This window comes from Oncorhynchus nerka, linkage group LG18 (assembly GCF_034236695.1).
Source record: "Oncorhynchus nerka isolate Pitt River linkage group LG18, Oner_Uvic_2.0, whole genome shotgun sequence".
In the NCBI taxonomy this organism is placed as follows: domain Eukaryota; kingdom Metazoa; phylum Chordata; class Actinopteri; order Salmoniformes; family Salmonidae; genus Oncorhynchus; species Oncorhynchus nerka.
The window spans coordinates 26039776-26062752 of NC_088413.1; the positions used below are offsets into that span (position 1 = coordinate 26039776).

The 22977-nt window shown below is 47.9% G+C and overlaps 1 protein-coding gene across 1 annotated transcript in view; it reads right to left on the reverse strand.

Annotated features, from left to right (window-relative positions):
- Nucleotides 1-22977, reverse strand: part of LOC115124148 (hedgehog-interacting protein-like) — a 50421-nt gene that overhangs the window by 19308 nt on the left and 8136 nt on the right. Inside the window, exons 3-6 of the mRNA XM_065003903.1 lie at nt 20084-20228; nt 15453-15654; nt 4082-4233; nt 990-1163 (exon numbers count right to left, since the gene is read on the reverse strand). Coding sequence (XP_064859975.1) covers nt 990-1163; nt 4082-4233; nt 15453-15654; nt 20084-20228 — 673 coding nt within the window. The remainder of the gene's footprint in view (nt 1-989; nt 1164-4081; nt 4234-15452; nt 15655-20083; nt 20229-22977) is intronic.

Consider the following 22977-nt stretch of genomic DNA (forward strand, 5'->3'; position numbering starts at 1 on the left):
CTGTTTTGGTTTGGTTTACTGCTGCCATATTGCTTCATCTTGCCAAATGTTAGAAGACTTACTGTCCTTTAAGTTTTTGGGAAATGGCCTACAGTGGCCTAAAAAATACCAGCAGAAAGATGTCCATAGAAAGACTCCCATAGACAGATACCCATAGAAAGATGGCCATAGAAAGACTCCCATAGACAGATACCTATAGAAAGATGGCCATAGAAAGACTCCCATAGACAGATACCCATAGAAAGATGTCCGTAGAAAGACTCCCATAGACAGATACCCATAGAAAGATGGCCATAGAAAGATACCCATAGAAAGATGCCCATTGAAAGATACCCATAAAATGATTACCATAGAAAGATACCCATAGAAAGATGAGAATAGAAAGATGGCCATAGAAAGATGTGAATACAAAAGATGCCCATAGAAAGAAGGCCATAGAAAGATGGCCATAGAAAGATGCCAATAGAAAGAAGGCCATAGAAAGATACACATAGAAAGATGGCCATAGAAAGATGGCTATAGAAAGATGGCCATAGAAAGATACCCATAGAAAGATGGCTATAGAAAGATGGCCATAGAAAGATGGCTATAGAAAGATGCCCATAGAAAGGCCATAGAAAGATACCCATAGAAAGATGGCCATTGAAAGATACCCAAAAAAGATTGCCATAGAAAGATACCCATAGAAAGATGAGAATAGACAGATACCCATAGAAAGATGTCCATAGAAAGATGTCCATAGAAAGAGTCCCATAGACAGATACCCATAGAAAGATGGCCATAGAAAGATGAGAATAGAAAGATGCCCATAGAAAGATTCCCATAGAAAGATGGCCATAGAAAGATACCCATAGAAAGATGGCCATAGAAAGATACCCATAGAAGAGATACACATACTAAAGATTCTGACAGAATGATCCCCACAGACTAATCCCCAAATAGCCTACATATTGCCCTTGACCTTTGACCCCCTGACCCCTGGGTCTCACCTAAGGCCGTCCATCTCCTCCATGTCGTCCAGGGTGATCATGCCATCTCCCAGGACGATGTGCAGCAGGCCGTCAGGGCCAAACAGCAGCTGTCCTCCCAGGTGCTTCCTGTGCAGCTCTGCCACTTCTATCAGCATCCGCATGGTCCTACTGTCCACCACGTTCGGGTTTTTCCTGATCAACAAAATTAAATTGAAAAGTGTTCGATCAAATGCATTGTTTCTCATATCTTCATACCTACCCACCATTAGGTTGTGGGATCTTGTTTTCTGTTTAGTTTCTGTAGCTTGACAGAACTGTGTGCTTTCGTTTTTTGACTTTGTTATTTTGTTTGGTGTCATCAATAAAGATACGATGTACGCCTACCACGCTGCGCCTTGGTCTCCTTCTACCAACGAGAACTGTTACACCTAGAGTGTATTGTTTCATTTCTCTATGAGAGGAACCTAGAGTGTATTGTTTTATATCTCTATGAGGAACCTAGAGTGTCTTGTTTCATATCTCTATGAGAGGAACCTATAGTGTATTGTTTCATATCTCTATGAGAGGAACCTAGAGTGTATTGTTTTATATCTCTACGAGGAACCTAGAGTGTATTGTTTCATATCTCTATGAGGAACCTAGAGTGTATTGTTTTATATCTCTATGAGGAACCTAGAGTGTATTGTTTCATATCTCTATGAGAGGAACCTATAGGGTATTGTTTTATAACTCTATGAGAGGAACCTAGTGTATTGTTTCATTTCTCTATGAGAGGAACCTAGAGTGTATTGTTTTACATCTCTATGAGAGGAACCTAGAGGGTATTGTTTTATATCTCTATGAGAGGAATCTAGAGTGTATTGTTTCATATCTCTATGAGGAACATAGAGGGTATTGTTTTATAACTCTATGAGAGGAACCTAGAGTGTATTGTTTCATATCTCTATGAGGAACCTAGAGGGTATTGTTTTATAACTCTATGAGGAACATAGAGGGTATTGTTTTATATCTCTATGAGAGGAACCTAGAGGGTATTGTTTTATATCTCTATGAGACGAACCTAGAGGGTATTGTTTTATAACTCTATGAGAGGAACCTAGAGTGTATTGTTTCATATCTCTATGAGAGGAACCTAGAGGGTATTGTTTTACATCTCTATGAGAGGAACCTAGAGTGTATTGTTTCATATCTCTATGAGGAACCTAGAGTGTAGTGTTTCATCTCTATGAGGAACCTAGAGTGTATTGTTTTATATCTCTATGAGAGGAACCTAGAGTGTATTGTTTCATATCTCTATGAGGAACCTATGCATGCTTTTTCTCCAACCAAGTCCTAACACACCCCTGCATTAACCAAAATGAGCCCTAAACATATGTTGACACTATTGGGGCCTACTACACATATTGAGACAAAAGATAAAGAACGTTCGAGACGTATATTTAAAGGATGTCCTGATTAAACAGAGAGGTGCTCATGTAATGCCTGGATGGAAAAAGAGCAATTATGTACGTGAGTAAGATGATACCACCGCAGGAGAAAATTCTGACATGTAAAAACAAGCGAACTCACCGACAACACGCCAACGAGAAGAGTGTTTAATGAGCTTGTTGTCTGGAGACATTGGGTTTTAGATTTGACGCTTCATTAAAGCTCAGAGTTAGGACGTTATTACGATGTTGGGGTGAATCTCAACTCAAAGCTGTAACTCAAACCCATAAAGTGATGACTTTCCAAGTCCAGAGAAAAGATTTGGCTTCATATTAACAGCCACAAAATGTTTAATGATGTGTTATTTTGGGCAGGGTATTTAGACAGAGAGGTTCTTATTATTTTCCTTCAGGGTCGTTGCTCTGCCAGGAAGAGATGGACTATTTCACACTGAGTGACATACAAATACCAACGCCATGGCTCCTCCTCAAAACGCCAGCACCTCCAAGATTATAACAGTTTGAAAAATGAAGTCTTTAAACCGAGCCATACAACAGTGATTATAATAATAAAAACATAATACTTTAACTAGTATAGTTACGAGAAGTTTGTTTTGTTAATCACGGCTTGTTGTGCAACGGAGCTCTGGTATATCACCTGCAGAGCCACAAACATCTACAGTTGCCATTAGCGGCCATTACAGTTTTCAATAAAAGCAAAAGCTGTCGCCGTCAGAAAACACGTTTCACGGTGCGGGACTTGACTTGGCAGCGAGCCGGCACGGGCTGCATTCAAAACTCACTCGAAAATAAACATTTCCTGTTCATCAACTGTACTTTATACTAGTGATGGGGAAAAAATTGTTATGTTACATATCGGGATATTATTTTTGACGATGTATCGTATTGTTTTGACAGTATCACAATGTTATTTGTGTGCTAGTTGGCTGTACCTGCTCCAAAACTCCAGGATTTTCCCCTCATAGCTTGTTCTCCATCTTCTTTTTAAATAGGGAGCCAAGAATTTTTCAGGACTTTTATTTTCCTGACTGATCAAGACTCGTGTTCTCATGGCTCTCTCTCTCGTCTCTCTGCAGCAGGCAGACATATTGTGAGCAATATGTTTGAAACTTCGAATAACATTGCAATGAAATTACAGTGCGAATCGCAATACATAAAGAATCGTGAGAATCGCAATAAATATCAGTATCATGATAATATCGTATCGTGACGTCCTTGGAAATTCCCAGCCCTACTTTATACCTGTAAACATTTATCTCGGGAATATCGACACTGAAATCCATCTTATTTAGGCTTTGCTTGTTTCTGCATCGTCATTGGTTGAACCATGTGTGGTCAATGAATGTATCTAGGGGGTGGTTTGGTTTGGTTTCTCCCATTTTACCTGGAGACGGTGCCAACAGGACATAGATGTCAATTCAATGTTTATTCAACTTTGGTTCAATGTAATTTCACAGATTTTACCTGGAGACGGTGTACTCGACCACACGCAGGACGTTTCTGTACTATCAGTGGTTGAACCGTAAATGGTAAATGTTTGGCATGAGTTTCTCCACTAGTTACCTGGAGACGGTGTACTCGACCACACGCAGGACGTTTCTGTACTATCAGTGGTTGAACCGTAAATGGTAAATGTTTGGCATGAGTTTCTCCACTAGTTACCTGGAGACGGTGTACTCGACCACACGCAGAATGTGGTCGTGCGGTCCGATGGCCCAGCGCTCCTGGTTGGTGGTGTAGGAGACGTACAGCTTGCCGTTCTTCTTGTAATTGGGGTGGAATGTGAGACCTAGCAGACCCCTTTCATCTCCTGCCTGCAGTCAGAGGACAAACACAAAGGGACCAACAAGTTAATTATGTCCCTACTTTTTCTTTTTCTTTCTTTCTTTCTTTCTTTCTTTCTTTCTTTCTTTCTTTCTTTCTCTCTTTCTCTTTCTTTCTTTCTTTCTTTCTGCTGCTTGTGCTGTAGTAACTAAAGTCAAAGCCAGCCTATAAACCACAGCCAATCACCCTTCACATTGTCAATATCTCTCTACTTTTCTCACTATATTTCCTTCTCTCTCGTCTCCTTCCATCTTGGTCTCTGTAGATACCCAGTGCCCCCCCCCTCCCAACCGAATCCCCCTCTTCTGTCCTCCCCACATACCGTACCTCCACTACCGCCCTCATTGACTACTGCATTACAAACCATTATAAAACATTTGACTCCAGCCAGTGCTCCCCCTCGATCCCCCTCCAGCCCACCCCAGCCCAGCCCTCTCTCTCTCTCCAGCTTGTCCTCGGGGCCCCTGCGACGCCCAGGCCATCCCGGCGGCCTCCATTGTCCGGTGATTTGTGTGTGTAATCTTTGGGGGATATCCGTGAATGCTATGCTGAGTGGCTGAAAGAATTTATTAGCTCACTCGTAGTTCATAGAGAACACAAAAGTGCAGAGTCCTTCAGCCCCCCCCCCCGCACCATGCAAAATTTGAGGACAGAGATGGAGAGGGGAAGAGAAAGAGAACCTAAACAAGGACAGGGCTGCCAGCACCCAGTGTCTTGGCAACATGTTTAGAAACCATCTAAATTGCTTGTGTAATACGTAAACCTTTGTCTCACCCCGGAGGCAGCTACATCAGTCACAACTCTGGTGGTCCTCCCATCATAGTTAGCTGTAATAAGCAGCTATAGCATTTCAGTCCCTAGGCAATGCAATCAGGTCTTTGTGTTTCTCTCTCTCCCTCTCTTAACAAAAGAATGAACAGAATGCCAGGCTTAGGTGTTAACGATGTTTAAAACGTGCCCCCTTACATTTTTGGCCATATGTTGTTGCCCCCCTCTCCAAAACAGCTCAAGCCCCATTCCTCCCTCAATAACAGAAGCATTGATGCTGGCTGGCGTGGATGCAAAAAAATCGATCTCAAAACCCCCTAGAATGGCTACCTCACTGAAGGAGGCAAACCAGCAGCATCAACATCAGCCAGAATCAATGCCGATCTGCCTGCGTCAACCTCTTGGAATTCCCTCTCAAAATATTTAAAAAGGAATTTAGGCAAAGAGAGCGAGGAGGTCTGGCCTTTGTGTTAGGCCTACAGTGTGGAGGCATTAGCAGAGGTGTAGTCCCGGGTCACAGGCCAAGCAACACATATCATAAATTGGTTAAAGTGTACTGGATCCCCCAGAAACTGTTTGGATGGCGAAGGGCAGATCCCAGTCAAACATTCCAATGGAATGTGATGTCCGTGTCGTCAGCCCTGTTCAGTACGAGCTAGGCCTACAGTGATCAGACACCGGGGTCCTTTCAATACCGCCGTCAAGATTAAAAAATGCGAACGTTGACGAATAAATAAGAGTTCCTCTTGACGAGAATTTATGAGAACTACTCAATGTAAATTCCGGTGTTGCTCAAAATAACAGGATTTATGTGGGGTTGGTAGTGAGTCCAATAAACTGCACATTGACAGTAATGAGCGGGACATGATTCTAGTTTGCCACAGACAACCATTCCCGTCCCTCACCTTAAAATGATTGACCCATATGTCAGATTTGGGATGCAGTGACCCCCATAAAAGGAGCGGGTCAAGACAAGAATTCCAAAAGGAAGGAGCCGTTTGATCTTCAGCGAAAAGACCACTAAAACACAGCAGCGGTAAATGGGCTGAAATATTAGCTCTCTCGCTAATGACTGCTCGTCATAACCAGAAGGCATACGGACGGCAGCAGCGCTAACACCAGGTCATAAGAAACAAACACTTGGAAACTAGGCCTGAGTTCCAAATGGTACCCTATTCCGTACATAGCGCACTGCTTTTGGCCCAAGCCCGATAGGGAATAGGATGCCATTTGGGACACACCCCAATTCAATCTTATCACTATCAAATTACTGCCAAAGCTACAGCAGACATACTGTTGACAATGTAAGTAGGCAGCTCTGCTCCAAGTGATAGACAAAAGAGCTCATTTGAAGTGTTCGTGTGTTGAGTATTAGTTCCAGTTAAAATATAAACAAAGTAAGGTTTCACTATCTCCCTGCTCTACTGTGCGGAGTTATTTAGAGGAGAGGTACTGGGTGTACTGAAGTGGAGGCTGGTGGGAGGAGCTATAGGAGGACGTGCTCATTGTAATGGCTGGAATGGAATCAATGGAACGGAGTCAAACGGGGTTTCTATATGTTTGATCTGTTTGATACTGTTCCATTAATTCCATTCCAGCCAGTACAATGAGCCCATCCTACTATAGCTCCTCCCACTAGCCTCCTACAGGTCCTCTGACCACCCCCTTTTCTGGTCATGGGAGAACAAAGCCTAGTAGCAGGGGGGGACAATGGCCATCGATGATGTCATTGTGACACCTCTGTCAGGCCCTCCACAAATCACTTCAACGCCTTGACTTGAAAACAAGCTTCCCTCCTTTTCTCCTTAAACTGCTCTTCTCCTTCTCCCTCCTTTTTTTTACGACCACCATCATTCTTCCTCCCAGTGTGGTAGTGGGCTCTGGTGGAATCTCACGGGGCTGTGTCTGTCTGTCTGTCGGTCTGTCTGTCTGTCTGTCTGTCTGTCTGTCTGTCTGTCTGTCTGTCTGTCTGTCTGTCTGTCTGTCTGTCTGTCTGTCTGTCTGTTGATGCTCCACCAACACCTGCCTCCAGATTCACAGCGTAGGCCGGACATTGTTCTTCCGTTTTTGGCCGTTGTTTTTGGTGTCAAGAGCCAGGCGAGGCAGAGTTGGAGTTCTCACCAGAACATCAGCAGCATTCCATAGAGCTGTGGAACGGGAGCCGGAGCAGGGAGCGGAGCATAGTGAGTGGCTACCGTTTCCAATCCCGCCAGGCAGCTGCCTTTCTGTTCCATGATGCATGGTTTGGCTCCCTGCATTGTTAGCCCAGCGCCTTTTGATCCTCATTGGCTCTGGCAATCCTCACAAAAATACATTCCACTACGAGGAGAGCTGATTGGAGAAAAACAATGCAGTCCCTTTTACCTCAAAGGCAATCTGAAATGTTCACACTCATTCAGCCCCCCACCTCCCCCTGGTTACTCCAGCACAATGAAACCAGGGAGCCAAGTCAAACCCCCCTCCACCTGTTAACACACATTAATCCTATGACAAGGTCGGAGCTTAGACCAGAGATCACTCAGTCTCATAACGAAGGGAGAGAGGAGAGAAAACTAAAGAGTGACCAAACCACCCAGCCCAATCAGATTGGATGCAAAACCACTTTTATAATGGAGGAAGCAGCCAGGCAATTTCCTGTATCACACGACACGTCGGCCAACAGAGTAATGTTTTGGGTCTACGACTCCATCTTGATAAACTACGACTTTCACTGAACTTTCTCTTGACGTATTCCAGCATATGTTCCTCTTCCCATTACATAAATAGGATAACAGTAAGATTAACATTGCTGCCCCCCCTCCTTCAGCATCAGCGATTCAATTCTCAGAGGTAGTCAACAGTAGGAGTAAGAGCTAATTTATCATCTGCAGGGCACTTATCTCCGACAGTCTGAGAGGAACCTCTACTCTCTCTGGTTGAGTTAGCCTGACAGTCTGAGAGGAACCTCTACTCTCTCTGGCTGAGTTAGCCTGACAGTCTGAGAGGAACCTCTACTCTCTCTGGCGGAGTGACAATCTGAGAGGAACCTCTACTCTCTCTGGCTGAGTTAGCCTGACAGTCTGAGAGGAACCTCTGCTCTCTCTGGCTGAGTTAGCCTGACAGTCTGAGAGGAACCTCTCTCTGGCTGAGTTAGCCTGACAGTCTGAGAGGAACCTCTGCTCTCTCTGGCTGAGTTAGCCTAACAGTCTGAGAGGAACCTCTACTCTCTCTGGCTGAGTTAGCCTGACAGTCTGAGAGGAACCTCTCCCTGGCTGAGTTAGCCTAACAGTCTGAGAGGAACCTCTACTCTCTCTGGCTGAGTTAGCCTGACAGTCTGAGAGGAACCTCTACTCTCTCTGGCTGAGTTAGCCTGACAGTCTGAGAGGAACCTCTACTCTCTCTAGCTGAGTTAGTCTGACAGTCTGAGAGGAATCTCTACTCTCTCTGGCTGAGTTAGCCTGACAGTTTGAGAGGAACCTCTGCTCTCTCTGGCTGAGTTAGCCTGACCGTCTGAGAGGAACCTCTATTCTCTCTGGCTGAGTTAGCCTGACAGTTTGAGAGGAACCTCTGCTCTCTCTGGCTGAGTTAGCCTGACAGTCTGAGAGGAACCTCTACTCTCTCTGGCTGAGTTAGCCTGACAGTCTGAGAGGAACCTCTGCTCTCTCTGGCTGAGTTAGCCTGACAGTCTGAGAGGAACCTCTACTGTCTCTGGCTGAGTTAGCCTGACAGTCTGAGAGGAACCTCTCTCTGGCTGAGTTAGCCTAACAGTCTGAGAGGAACCTCTACTCTCTCTGGCTGAGTTAGTCTGACAGTCTGAGAGGAATCTCTACTCTCTCTGGCTGAGTTAGCCTGACAGTTTGAGAGGAACCTCTGCTCTCTCTGGCTGAGTTAGCCTGACCGTCTGAGAGGAACCTCTATTCTCTCTGGCTGAGTTAGCCTGACAGTTTGAGAGGAACCTCTGCTCTCTCTGGCTGAGTTAGCCTGACAGTCTGAGAGGAACCTCTACTCTCTCTGGCTGAGTTAGCCTGACAGTCTGAGAGGAACCTCTGCTCTCTCTGGCTGAGTTAGCCTGACAGTCTGAGAGGAACCTCTACTGTCTCTGGCTGAAATAGCCTAACAGTCTGAGAGGAACCTCTACTCTCTCTGGCTGAGTTAGCCTGACAGTCTGAGAGGAACCTCTCTCTGGCTGAGTTAGCCTAACAGTCTGAGAGGAACCTCTACTCTCTCTGGCTGAGTTAGCCTGACAGTCTGAGAGGAACCTCTACTCTCTCTAGCTGAGTTAGTCTGACAGTCTGAGAGGAACCTCTACTCTCTCTGGCTGAGTTAGCCTGACAGTTTGAGAGGAACCTCTGCTCTCTCTGGCTGAGTTAGCCTGACCGTCTGAGAGGAACCTCTATTCTCTCTGGCTGAGTTAGCCTGACAGTTTGAGAGGAACCTCTGCTCTCTCTGGCTGAGTTAGCCTGACAGTCTGAGAGGAACCTCTACTCTCTCTGGCTGAGTTAGCCTGACAGTCTGAGAGGAACCTCTACTCTCTCTGGCTGAGTTAGCCTGACAGTCTGAGAGGAACCTCTACTCTCTCTGGCTGAGTTAGCCTGACAGTCTGAGAGGAACCTCTACTCTCTCTGGCTGAGTTAGCCTGACCGTCTGAGAGGAACCTCTATTCTCTCTGGCTGAGTTAGCCTGACAGTTTGAGAGGAACCTCTGCTCTCTCTGGCTGAGTTAGCCTGACAGTCTGAGAGGAACCTCTGCTCTCTCTGGCTGAGTTAGCCTGACAGACAGAGAGGAACCTCTACTCTCTCTGGCTGAGTTAGCCTGACAGTCTGAGAGGAACCTCTGCTCTATATGGCTGAGTTAGCCTGACAGACTGAGAGGAACCTCTACTCTCTCTGGCTGAGTAGGCCTGACAGTCTGAGAGGAACCTCTACTCACTCTGGCTGAGTTAGCCTGACAGTCTGAGAGGAACCTCTCTCTGGCTGAGTTAGCCTGACAGTCTGAGAGGAACCTCTACTCTCTCTGGCGGAGTGACAATCTGAGAGGAACCTCTACTCTCTCTGGCTGAGTTAGCCTAACAGTCTGAGAGGAACCTCTACTCTCTCTGGCTGAGTTAGCCTGACAGTCTGAGAGGAACCTCTCCCTGGCTGAGTTAGCCTAACAGTCTGAGAGGAACCTCTACTCTCTCTGGCTGAGTTAGCCTGACAGTCTGAGAGGAACCTCTACTCTCTCTGGCTGAGTTAGCCTGGCAGTCTGAGAGGAATCTCTACTCTCTCTAGCTGAGTTAGTCTGACAGTCTGAGAGGAATCTCTACTCTCTCTGGCTGAGTTAGCCTGACAGTTTGAGAGGAACCTCTGCTCTCTCTGGCTGAGTTAGCCTGACCGTCTGAGAGGAACCTCTATTCTCTCTGGCTGAGTTAGCCTGACAGTTTGAGAGGAACCTCTGCTCTCTCTGGCTGAGTTAGCCTGACAGTCTGAGAGGAACCTCTACTCTCTCTGGCTGAGTTAGCCTGACAGTCTGAGAGGAACCTCTGCTCTCTCTGGCTGAGTTAGCCTGACAGTCTGAGAGGAACCTCTACTGTCTCTGGCTGAAATAGCCTAACAGTCTGAGAGGAACCTCTACTCTCTCTGGCTGAGTTAGCCTGACAGTCTGAGAGGAACCTCTCTCTGGCTGAGTTAGCCTAACAGTCTGAGAGGAACCTCTACTCTCTCTGGCTGAGTTAGCCTGACAGTCTGAGAGGAACCTCTACTCTCTCTGGCTGAGTTAGCCTGACAGTCTGAGAGGAACCTCTACTCTCTCTGGCTGAGTTAGCCTTACAGTCTGAGAGGAACCTCTACTCTCTCTGGCTGAGTTAGCCTGACAGTCTGAGACTAACCTCTACTCTCTCTGGCTGAGTTAGCCTGACAGTCTGAGAGGAACCTCTACTCTTTCTGGCTGAGTTAGCCTGACAGTCTGAGAGGAACCTCTGCTCTCTCTGGCTGAGTTAGCCTGACAGACTGAGAGGAACCTCTGGTCTCGCTGGCTGAGTTAGCCTGACAGTCTGAGAGGAACCTCTCTCTGGCTGAGTTAGCCTGACAGTCTGAGAGGAACCTCTGCTCTCTCTGGCTGAGTTAGCCTGACAGTCTGAGAGGAACCTCTCTCTGGCTGAGTTAGCCTGACAGTCTGAGAGGAACCTCTGCTCTCTCTGGCTGAGTTAGCCTGACAGTCTGAGAGGAACCTCTACTGTCTCTGGCTGAGTTAGCCCAACAGCTGTAGATGCAGTGTGACAGAGCACAAGAACACAGCATGAGATATTTGTCTCACAGTGAATATATTTTATTGCGCGTCCGCACCCCTAGCCCTGTCACACAGGCTAACATACTTCAATAAGAGTTTTAGGCGAACCCACACTGCTCAAAGCAGATGTCTTCATTCCAAACCGCTTTCGCCCCATTGCCTTTGCAGCTGGCTGATGTAAGCAACCAACAACGGCGTCGCTCTATTTGCACATAGGCAATGTGTCACCATGAATGAAATGAAAGCCAGCATATTGTCAGCCACCGCTGGATACAGGGAGATTAAGGATGGATGTTGGGCTGCGTTCTCTCTCCTTCAACAGCATCTGGAAGTGTTTCCCGCTTGAAACAGAAAACCCAAAACAAGTTAACTGTCTGAGCACCTCAGTTAATGCGCCGTGATGGCTTTATAGTCAGCATGACACTATCAGGTGTTAGTACTGAGCTGAGACGTGCTGAACACGCCGTGTGGTACAGTTAGTAGTGACGAGTCACCGTGCCCGCCGAGCCGCCTTCACCACATCTGAGCCACAGCCTGGCGGTGGTGGTGCAAGCCTCCGTTTAATCACCAAGCAGCTGGGAAACAATCAGTCAATCAGTTGTTAGAGATGAGAGTATCTGATCCAATGGGCTTGGAGGATGGTGACTGTGACGCCCCCGGGACAGATGGACAGAAACAATGTCAAACAGCGCAAGTTTGAGAGAGGACTCTGTGTGTGGGAGAAGGGGTGTTAGGGAATGTCAGAATTAGCAGGCTTCCTACCGGGAAGAGGACGCCAGCAAGTGCGTTACACACAATCAAGTAATGACAGGAGGGGAAGGGGAGATTGGGTGTCAGGGAACACCCACGGTGAAGAGAGAAGGAGAGCCTCCCTTGCTCCCTCCCATTCGGCAGCATTGTGTCTGAGCGGGTCATCTTAATTGTCACGGGGGGCAGAAGGAACCACAGAAGGAACCACAGAACATTACAATCAAAGCATGTGGCAGCTAGGGGAGTCAGGGCAATGATAAACCCTTATCTTCCCTCTCAGTGAGTCTCACTCCAGCCCACCCTTCTCATCTCCCACTTCCCCTGAGGCTCCTGAGTGTTCTATATGTATAGAGAGAACTATGTCCTGTTGATGCAGTGAGTAAACACCTCAGCCCCCCCTGGTAGCCCCCTCTGGATGCCCCCCCTAGTAGCCCCCCTGGTCCCCTGGTGCTGGGGGCCCCGTGCAGCCAGAGTCTTGTAGCAGCCAATAGCCAACATCACAGAATAGGACTCAGGGGGGCCTACCGGCCAGCCTTCCGGGTCTCAAGCCACTCTCTAATTGTCATAATGATTGTTTTATCCGCTAGCAGTTAGGTTTAATGATGATAAGACAGCAGGAGGGTCGTCCTGGGTTCCCTGTGGGCCTGTTTGCATGTCCATTCGCTGGGGTCCGCTTCACTCCCTGTAATCTCCGCTGTCCTCTTTCTAAAGGAACAGTGGGAGGCATGCGTGATAGATAAACTTCCTGTCCAAAAAGTGTGCCCCCTCCTCCTCCTCTTCCCCATTTCCCTATCTCTGGACACTATCAGTTCACTCTCAAATTCAAAAACTACAGCTATCGCCTTGGATACGGATAAACATCATCAGGGGCCATATGTATTAAGAGTTGCCTTTTAACTCACACAATGACCTTGATTACATGGACAGGGGGAAAGATGATCCCAGATCAGTACTCCTTCTCTGAGACAGCTCTAGATGTAACTGTCTGTGAGCAGGGCTGGAGTCAATTCCATTTCAATTCCAGTCAATTCAGAAAAAATTCAAATTCAAATTCCATTTCCAAATGTTCTTCATTGAAAAGCGTTGAAGAGAATTGGAATGTCATTGTACTTCCTGAATTGTCTAGAATTTAAATGGAATTGACCCCAAACCTGTCTGTGACACATAGCTAACCGTCAGTGGCAGAAGTGGATGTCTCCATGTAAAGTTATGTGGTAAGAGCTGGTAAGCGCTACGATAGCATTAACAGGTCCTAGCAGGTGAGAAATGTTTCCAACTACTGGCACTGGACCTGACGCTGCATGTCTATGGTGCACACTACTGAGGTTGAAATGATGCCTACATGGAATACTGCTCCACTACACCAATCCTCTCCCCGGCTTCCAAGACGACGTCGATGAAGAAAAAGACGACTTCCTATTCAACGGTTGCCCAGAGGCTCTGCCAACACAAAGCTATGGAGGAGCGGGCGGGCGGTGATGATTGAATTTCTTCTTGATTCGCTCTCGTGGGTGTGCTGCTCCTCTTATCTTCTCTTCTCTTCTCCAAACCAAACGGCAGTATATAACATATCTTTGAGGGGGGAGGCCAGCCAACCCGAGCCCCAGCTCCAGGCTCCTCTCGCCTCTTGTCCTCCCCTGTTCTCTGGAAGTTAGATTTCCATGATGATGGGAGGTCAGAGCAGACCAGACTGAGTGAGTAAATGTCAGATAGGTGCTAATTCTTTTCAGAAGTACCAGACATGCCAATGGTTTCCTGTCTCGAGGAAACTGCAGCGGAGAGGGACGGGTGACGAGTACTTCTGGTGTGTTTGTGCACCGTGAACACAGTTCATCTCCTTAGACCCCTCGTTATTAGAACGGTCTCGACAGACACCAGATGTTTCTTTAGCAACCGAGGGTGGAGAGGGAAAGAGAGAGGGAGGGAGAGAGAGAGAGAGAGAGAGAGAGAATAAAGAGAGAATAGATAGAGGGAGAGAGAGAGAGAGAGAATAGAGAGAGAATAGATAGAGGGAGAGAGAGAGAATAGAGAGAGAATAGATAGAGGGAGAGAGAGAGAGAGAATAGAGAGATAATAGATAGAGAGAGAGAGAGAGAATAGAGAGAGAATAGATAGAGGGAGAGAGAGAGAGAGAATAGAGAGAGAATAGATAGAGGGAGAGAGAGAGAGAGAATAGAGAGATAATAGATAGAGAGAGAGAGCGAGAGAATAGAGAGAGAATAGATAGAGGGAGAGAGAGGGAGAGAATAGAGAGAGGGAGAGAGAAAGAGAGAATAGAGAGAGAATAGATAGAGAGTGAGAGAATAGAGAGAGAATAGATAGAGGGAGAGAGAGAGAATAGAGAGGGAAAGAGAGAGAGAGAATAGAAGGAGAGTGAGATAGAGAGAGAGAGAGAGAGAGAGAGAGAGAGAGAGAGAGAGAGAGAGAGAGAGAGAGAGAGAGAGAGAGAGAGAGAGAGAGAGAGATGGTATAGACAGGCTTGACCACTAAAAGACAGATACAGCTGGTCTTCCACTGTTGTGAGAGGGGCTATTGCTGTGTGAAATCATATCATACCATTTATCAAAATAAAGTATTGGCCAGTGATGTCTCAGTCTGATCGTTTTTCATCTTGTGGGATTGTACAGAGCTAACCTGTATGGAAACAGCTTGGTGGGGGAGAGTAGAGTAACACTTAAAAGCAATTTATCCACCTTATACGAATTAGCAGCACATTAGCAATGTTCTCAACGTGTGTGCTAAGCTCATTGAAAGATAACAATGTGTGAGTTAGCCGTGTTGAGACAATTAATAAATAGCTGATGGTTTTCTTCAATTACTTAATGAAGTGTAGGACTGGCGAGCAGACTCCGGGGGGGGGTTAAGTCTGGAAGGAAGGGTCTTGGCTGGTCGGAATTATCAGGCGAGAGAGGTAGGTCTTAGAAGTAGAAATGTTTGAGGAGTGTCCAAGACTGTGTTCCACTCTCTCTCCCTCTCCTCAATGTTTGAGGAGTGTCCAAGACTGTGTTCCACTCTCTCTCCCTCTCTTCAATGTTTGAGGAGTGTCCAAGACTGTGTTCCACTCTCTCTCCCTCTCCTCAATGTTTGAGGAGTGTCCAAGACTGTGTTCCACTCTCTCTCCCTCTCCTCAATGTTTGAGGAGTGTCCAAGACTGTGTTCCACTCTCTCTCCCTCTCCTCAATGTTTGCAACACAGAAATAAAACCACGTAAGTGTTGCTCTCCCTCTGTGTCCGCTCCCTGCATTGATAGTTAACTGTTTTGGTGTTAAAACTGGTGTTAAGGTACATTTACATTGGGAAGACACAGGGCGAACAAGTACCATCGCTTATATGTGAATTAGAGTTTGGAGCGGTCTTCAGGTGCCCCGATGGGTCCTGGTCAAAAGTAGTGCACTATGTAGAGAATAGGGTGTCATTAGGGATGCGTGTTGTGTTCCTCACTGACCTTGAGTCCGGTCTGCACCAGCTTGTGGATGTCCAGGAAAGGCTCTTTCAGCAGCTCCATGTTATGGGTCAGCACCCGGACGAAGCCCTCCTTCTCCAGGACAAAGAGGCGCTGGGATCCGTCCCCACAGTGCACCACGGCTACTGGCTGCCTCAGCCCACTCAGCACCACCTGGGCACAGTAGCAGTTGTGCTTGTGCTTCCTGGGCGGCAGGAGGAGGAACGAAAGGTCAAGGGTCGCAGACGGATAATCCCGTTGAGAGAGGAAAGGAAGGAGGGAGATGGAGAGAGGGAGAAAGAGAGAGAGTGAGCGTGAGAGACAGATCGAGAGAGAGCGAGAGAGCGAGGAGAGAGAGAGAGAAAGAGAGCGAGAGAGAGCGAGAGAGAGAGAGAAAGACAGAATATACCCCCACAATATACATACACTGATTGAGTTGACTTTGACAGTAAGTTAATACCAGTGATTTACAAAGTACGAGTGAAGCAATAGCATGACACGATGGGAAGGGTTGAGTAAGAATTTAGACACTTCCATAGGCAGTGACTTTGATTCATGTGCATTGGGCACACACACACACACACACACACACACACACACACACACTCACACACACACACACTCACACACACACACACACACACTCACACACACACACACACACACACTCACACACACACACACACACACACACACACTCACACACACACACACACACACACACACTCACACACACACACACACACACACACACACACACACACACACACACACACACACACACACACACACACACACACACACACACACACATACATACATATGTCACTCCACGGGTGAATTTAGTGGAGCAATGCTTAAATGGGGGATGAGGGGTCTCCAGCTGTGCAACAAGTGTTGCGTAAAACCACAGTTCACATTTGATGTGGGAAACAGAACATTCAAACTCCATTATACAACATCGCGACGGCTAGCTAACACATGACGCCGATTCTCGCTCCTCACACACTTGTTTCAAGACATTCCCAATCCCTGGGCATAATTTGCAATTGAGAGTCTGAGTGAAGGATGGATATTCATTGGAGGGAAAAGGGTGTAAGTTCAGTTATCTCACCCCGTCAGTTTCCTGTCTGGTGCTATGCTGTCATCGTGACGCATGTGTCAAGTTCAAACACACAGCAGATGTGCGCCCTCTCTATCTCTCTCTTTCGCTCCCTGTCTCTCTCTCTCTCTCTCACCGCCACTCTCTCTCGCTCCCTGGCTCTCTCTCTCTCTCTCCCTCTGCCTCTCTCTTTCACTCCCTGTCTCTCTCTCTCTCTCTCTCTCACTCTGGCTCTCTCTCTCTCTCTCACTGCCACTCTCTCTCGCTCCCTAGCTCTCTCTCTATCTCTCCCTCTGCCTCTCTCTTTCACTCCCTGTCTCTCTCTCTCCCTCACTCTGGCTCTCTCTCTCTCTCACTGCCACTCTCTCTCGCTCCCTGGCTCTCTCTCTATCTCTCCCTCTGCCTCTCTCTTTCACTCCCTGCCTCTCCCTCTCTCTCTCTCTCTCTCTCTCTCTCTCACTCTGGCTCTCTCTCTCTCTCTCTCACCGCCACTCTCTCTCGCTCCCTGGCTTTCTCTCTATCTCTCCCTCTGCCTCTCTCTTTCACTCCCTGTCTCTCTCTCTCTCTCTCTCTCTCTCTCTCTCTCTCTCTCTCTCTATCTCACTCTGGCTCTCTCTCTCTCTCTCTCACTGCCGCTCTCTCTCGCTCCCTGGCTCTCTCTCTATCTCTCCCTCTGCCTCTCTCTTTCACTCCCTGTCTCTCTCTCTCTCTCTCTCCCTCACTCTGGCTCTCTCTCTCTCCCTCACTCTGGCTCTCTCTCTCTCTCTCTCTCTCACTGCGCTCCCTGCTCCCTCTCTCTCTATCTCTCCCTCTGCCTCTCTCTTTCACTCCCTGTCTCTCTCTCTCTCCTCACTCTGGCTCTCTCTCTCTCTCTCACTGCCACTCTCTCTCGCTCCCTGGCTCTCTCTCTATCTCTCCCTCTGCCTCTCTCTTTCGCTCCCTGTCTCTCTCTCTCTCTCTCACTGCCACTCTCTCTCGCTCCCTGGCTCTCTCTCTATCTCTCCCTCTGCCTCTCTCTTTCACTCCCTGTCTCTCTCTCTCTCTCTCCCTCACTCTGGCTCTCTCTCTCTCTCTCTCTCTCTCTCTCACTGCCACTCTCTCTCGCTCCCTGGCTCTCTCTCTATCTCTCCCTCTGCCTCTCTCTTTCACTCCCTGTCTCTCTCTCTCTCCCTCACTCTGGCTCTATCTCTCTCTCTCACTGCCACTCTCTCTCGCTCCCTGGCTCTCTCTCTATCTCTCCCTCTGCCTCTCTCTTTCACTCCCTGTCTCTCTCTCTCTCCCTCACTCTGGCTCTCTCTCTCTCTCTCACTGCCACTCTCTCTCGCTCCCTGGCTCTCTCTCTATCTCTCCCTCTGCCTCTCTCTTTCACTCCCTGTCTCTCTCTCTCTCTCTCACTGCCACTCTCTCTCGCTCCCTGGCTCTCTCTCTATCTCTCCCTCTGCCTCTCTCTTTCACTCCCTGTCTCTCTCTCTCTCCCTCACTCTGGCTCTATCTCTCTCTCTCTCACTGCCACTCTCTCTCGCTCCCTGGCTCTCTCTCTATCTCTCCCTCTGCCTCTCTCTTTCACTCCCTGTCTCTCTCTCTCTCCCTCACTCTAGCTCTCTCTCTCTCTCACTGCCACTCTCTCTCGCTCCCTGGCTCTCTCTCTATCTCTCCCTCTGCCTCTCTCTTTCACTCCCTGTCTCTCTCTCTCTCTCTCTCCCTCACTCTGGCTCTCTCTATCTCTCCCTCTGCCACTCTCTTTCACTCCCTGCCTCTCTCTCTCTCTCCCTCACTCTGGCTCTCTCTCTCTCTCACTGCCACTCTCTCTCGCTCCCTGGCTCTCTGTCGCTATCTCTCCCTCTGCCTCTCTCTTTCACTCCCTGTCTCTCTCTCTCTCCCTCACTCTGGCTCTCTCTCTCTCACTGCCACTCTCTCTCGCTCCCTGGCTCTCTCTCTATCTCTCCCTCTGCCTCTCTCTTTCACTCCCTGTCTCTCTCTCTCTCTCTCCCTCACTCTGGCTCTCTCTATCTCTCCCTCTGCCACTCTCTTTCACTCCCTGCCTCTCTCTCTCTCTCCCTCACTCTGGCTCTCTCTCTCTCTCTCACTGCCACTCTCTCTCGCTCCCTGGCTCTCTCTCTATCTCTCCCTCTGCCTCTCTCTTTTACTCCCTGTCTCTCTCTCTCTCCCTCACTCTGGCTCTCTCTCTCTCTCACTCTGTCTCTCTCTCTCTCTCTCCCTCACTCTGGCTCTCTCTCTCTCTCACTCTGGCTCTCTTTCTCTCTCTCACCGCCACTCTCTCTCGCTCCCTGGCTCTCTCTCTATCTCTCCCTCTCCCTCTCTCTTTCACTCCCTTTCTCTCTCCCTCTCTCTCCCTCACTCTGGCTCTCTCTCTCTCCCTCTGCCACTCTCTTTCACTCCCTGCCTCTCTCTCTCTCTCCCTCACTCTGTCTCTCTCTCTCTCCCCCTGCCACTCTCTCTCGCTCCCTGGCTCTCTCTCTATCTCTCGCTCTACCTCTCTCTCTCTCCCTCAGGCCAGTTTTGAAGTGGGAGGTCTGATTAAGACTTATGATGTTAGATGACATCGGTGGTTAAAACCTGGCCCTCTCTCCTTGCTCATCATCTTTTGGCCGGCCCCAGGCGGAAGATGAGAAGGGGAGAGTCAGCTCAACAAGACTCCCTTTAGATGAGCGGCTGCCAACAGAAGCTCTATATCTCTCCTCGGCCATCCCGGCCATCCATCCTAGAGTTCAGTGCAATTACAATTACAGTGCTCTTTAGCATAGCAAGGGGTCATTACTAGAAACGACTAGAGTAGAACCCCATCAACCCCAGGAATGCAGACAGCACTTAGCTAGACATCCTAGACAGACAGCATCAGCATAGTTTCTCTGGTCTGGTCTGGTCCGATCCGGCTCGAGACAGCAGGACGGTCAGTTGGTCACATGTCCAGCAGCAGCGCTCTCAGCTCGCGTCAGGGGGCTCGAACGGGTCTGCGTCCCAAATGGCACCCTATTCCCTATATGGTGTACTACGTTTCACCAGGGCCCATAGGACTAGTGCACTACGTAGGGAATAGGGTGCCATTTGGGACGGAGACGGGGAGCTCAGAGGCTCTCTCTCCACCGGAGCAGACAAAAAAAAGGGGGAAAGTTTGTCTATGACGTACAGCTGCTAGCAGTGAGGGAGGGCTGGCCTGCAGGGTAAGCATTTCCATTGTGTGGCCAAAGCCTGGCCCAATGCACCCTGAACAAACGGCAGGCTTTGGTGATGACTGGAGAGATGGGTGACGGGTAAGGTCATTCAGGCTTGGCATTGGCATGTCTTCCATGACTCTGGTTCATAGTACATACCGCCTGGGGCGAGACCGGTGGTGGTGGCCAGTCAAAGTGACACACTGGGTTCAGAGTGTGGAGATGCCATGATACACACTATGGCCTCTCTTTCCTCAACTCACTGAAAGCGTCCTTTTTGGATGGTTAACTGAATATTTAAAAAGCATACCTTAAATGCACTCTTCCTAAAGAGATTTTGAAAGTGAAACGTTACAAACCTGTTGATGTCTTCGACTTTCTCATCTCCCAAGTAGTTGGAGTCCTGTCCCCGTGTTTGCTTTCGGTGGAAATCTGGGAAGCACAGGCCTCCGTCCCGCCGTCCGTAGTATTGACAGAACTCATCCACATCGGCTTGGAACAGCTCTGAAAACACCATGGACACAGACAACGGCCCGCAGGCAGAGAAAGACCATTCAATTCAAGTGACATCACACCTCGTTCAAACCATGATGCAACATCATCCAATTTACCAGCGAGCTGAAGCTAAATCCCCTCCTAGTTAGTCTCCCTTAATTCATGTTTACGCAGCTTTAGTTCCTTAAGTCTTCATACAGTTGTTTTTGAGAGTTGTGCTGAATGAGCCAAACCAAATCCTGGCTAAGCCTGGGCTGAACAAGTGAAGAAACGCTTGGCCAGAAAGGCCAATTGGGTTAGATCTGAACAGAATGTGAGGAATATGCTGTTAAGACTGCTCCTTAGGTCTTCAACTCTGCAGCATGCACCACTGAGGCCCCATCCATCTTTACCTTTATCCTTTGACCCCTGTTGCTATGGCTGTTTGACCCCTGTTGCTGTGCCTCGCAGCTCTACCTCACGTGGGTGACTGCTGTGGATACCTAATAGCTTTCCAGATATTTGGAATATTAAGTAAAACATGAAATTCGCATACAATTAAAGCACTGTTAGGGGCCAGTGCCAAATGGCACCCTATTCCCTATATAGTGCACTACTTTTGACCAGTACCTATTTGGGCCACAGCCTAGATGCTTTCGCCCTCCTCAGCCCAGTGGCAGGCACATGGGCACAGCATGTGAAATGTGAGAAACTCTAATTCAAAACTGACCATGTTTAATTAACAGCCCAGTCTTCCAAACACTAACTTTGCACATTTTTAGGGATAGAAATATTCTGTCTGCCTCAAAACCCAAATCAAGAAATTATGTTCCCAAATGTTGATTGATTGTGTTCCACTGCTTGCTTGTGCTTTGGGGAAGTTCAAAGCAAAAATGTCCCCATCACACGGTTATTTCCCAAGACCACCTTGATTTCTCTTGGAGCTGCTAGTTGTACTACAGCTAAAGTTGGTTCAACACCAGGGTCTGGGGCACAAAGTAATCTGGGAATATATCCTCATTAGACACAGCAGCCCCAACCCCGCCTGATTGGCCACCTTCAGAGACCCACAGTCACAACATTATTCCAAGATTCTAGGAACCCCCCCTTTCTTATTGTGCTAGCAGGGCAAAACCACGAACAGGGTGAAAAGAACGCAAGCAAGCAGCGTATCTTAAAACCTGCCCGTGACCTAAAAAACAACCGTGCCAATATTGTTTCCCTTAACACAACCCTTAACACAACCCTCAGAGGGGCGGAGGAGGAGAGCAAACACAGCAGTGATAAAAACACAAATGGGACTGTCTCTCCCCTCTTTCATCTCGCTCTCCGGCCCCCACACATCCCTCCCTCCCTACATCCTGGCCCCCCCACACCGACCACAAGGCTGACCACACTACCACTGGAGGTGATAGGATATCCCACTAAACATCTAAATAAAACACAGAGATCAAACACACACTCAGAACACACACACACACACACACACACACACACACAAACACTCCCAGGCCTATGCCACCCACCTACTTTGTGCCTGCAGTTATCTTAACCATGCTGGTCCCAGGACCTCAGATTTAGAGGGGAGGGAGGGAGACCTCTAGGTTAAAGTGAGACTCAGGCCGTAAATGTCTTTATGGAGAAATGAGGGATAAGTACACAGCCTAATGGGGAGCTGGAGAGGGAGTTTCACAGGAGCAGGAGGACATTTAAAGACACAGTAAAGGCTACCGTCCAGGTTTAATACTGTTGGTCAGCACTTTGCATGTGTCGATGCAGAGTACAGTTCTGGAAGGGTTCTGAATTTTATCTTTAGTGATACATACTGTACATGCGCCCAAAACACTCATGTTTGCCAGTGCTTTATATTTGAGATTTAATTAAACATGTTCTTAAGAGGCAATAGTGATTACTACAAATACATATTACAGTTGAACAGAAAACCAACAAATTGTAGAAAAAATGTTGCTTAACCCACCCCCCCCCCTCAAAAAAAAATACATAAGGACACAAATCCAGAAAGGGACTCTTAAATCCATAGGGGGAAAAACCTCTGTCTGCATCCAGAATGATATGTACTTAGAGGGCCATCTAATTTTAGACAATTTATGGTTAACTACTTCCATAAACATGTGGCACCGAGCACTGCATTCTCTCTCCCTCTCTCTCCCTTCACACTATGTACCAGTTTTATTGTACTGGCCTGGGGGGGAAAAGAGAGAGAGGGAGGGAGAGAGAGAGAGAGAGAGAGAGAGAGAAAGAGAAAGAGACAGAAAGAAAGAAAGAAAGAAAGAAAGAAAGAAAGAGTGAGAGAGAGAGAGAGAGAGAGAGAGAGAGAGAGAGAGAGAGAGAGAAAAAGAGACAGAGAGAGAAAGAGGGGAAAAAACCTCTGTCCACATCCCAGGCAGTGAGCTAGCGCTATAGTTCTACTTCCATCTGGTTGTCTTCCAACACAACCTGGGTGGCCACCCAAAGTACTTGACATCTTGATGCACTTCAGCAGCTTTACATATACACAACCTTTGTAGAAAAATAAATGTGTCATTCGTCACCACATATGCTGATCTGTGTAGAGGGGGAGTAAGGGAGGGAAGGGTTGATGGGGGGGGGGTGACTGACTCCTTCTCTGGCTCAAGCTCCTGGTATGAAGCTCTGGGTTTAACTCTAAGCTTTCACTGCTGTCTGTCAGCTCACTGGCTGCTGTCTCTCTCTCTCTCCATCTCTCTCTGTCCATCTCTCTCTATCCCTCTCTCTCTCTGCCGAATACAACAGGAGTTCA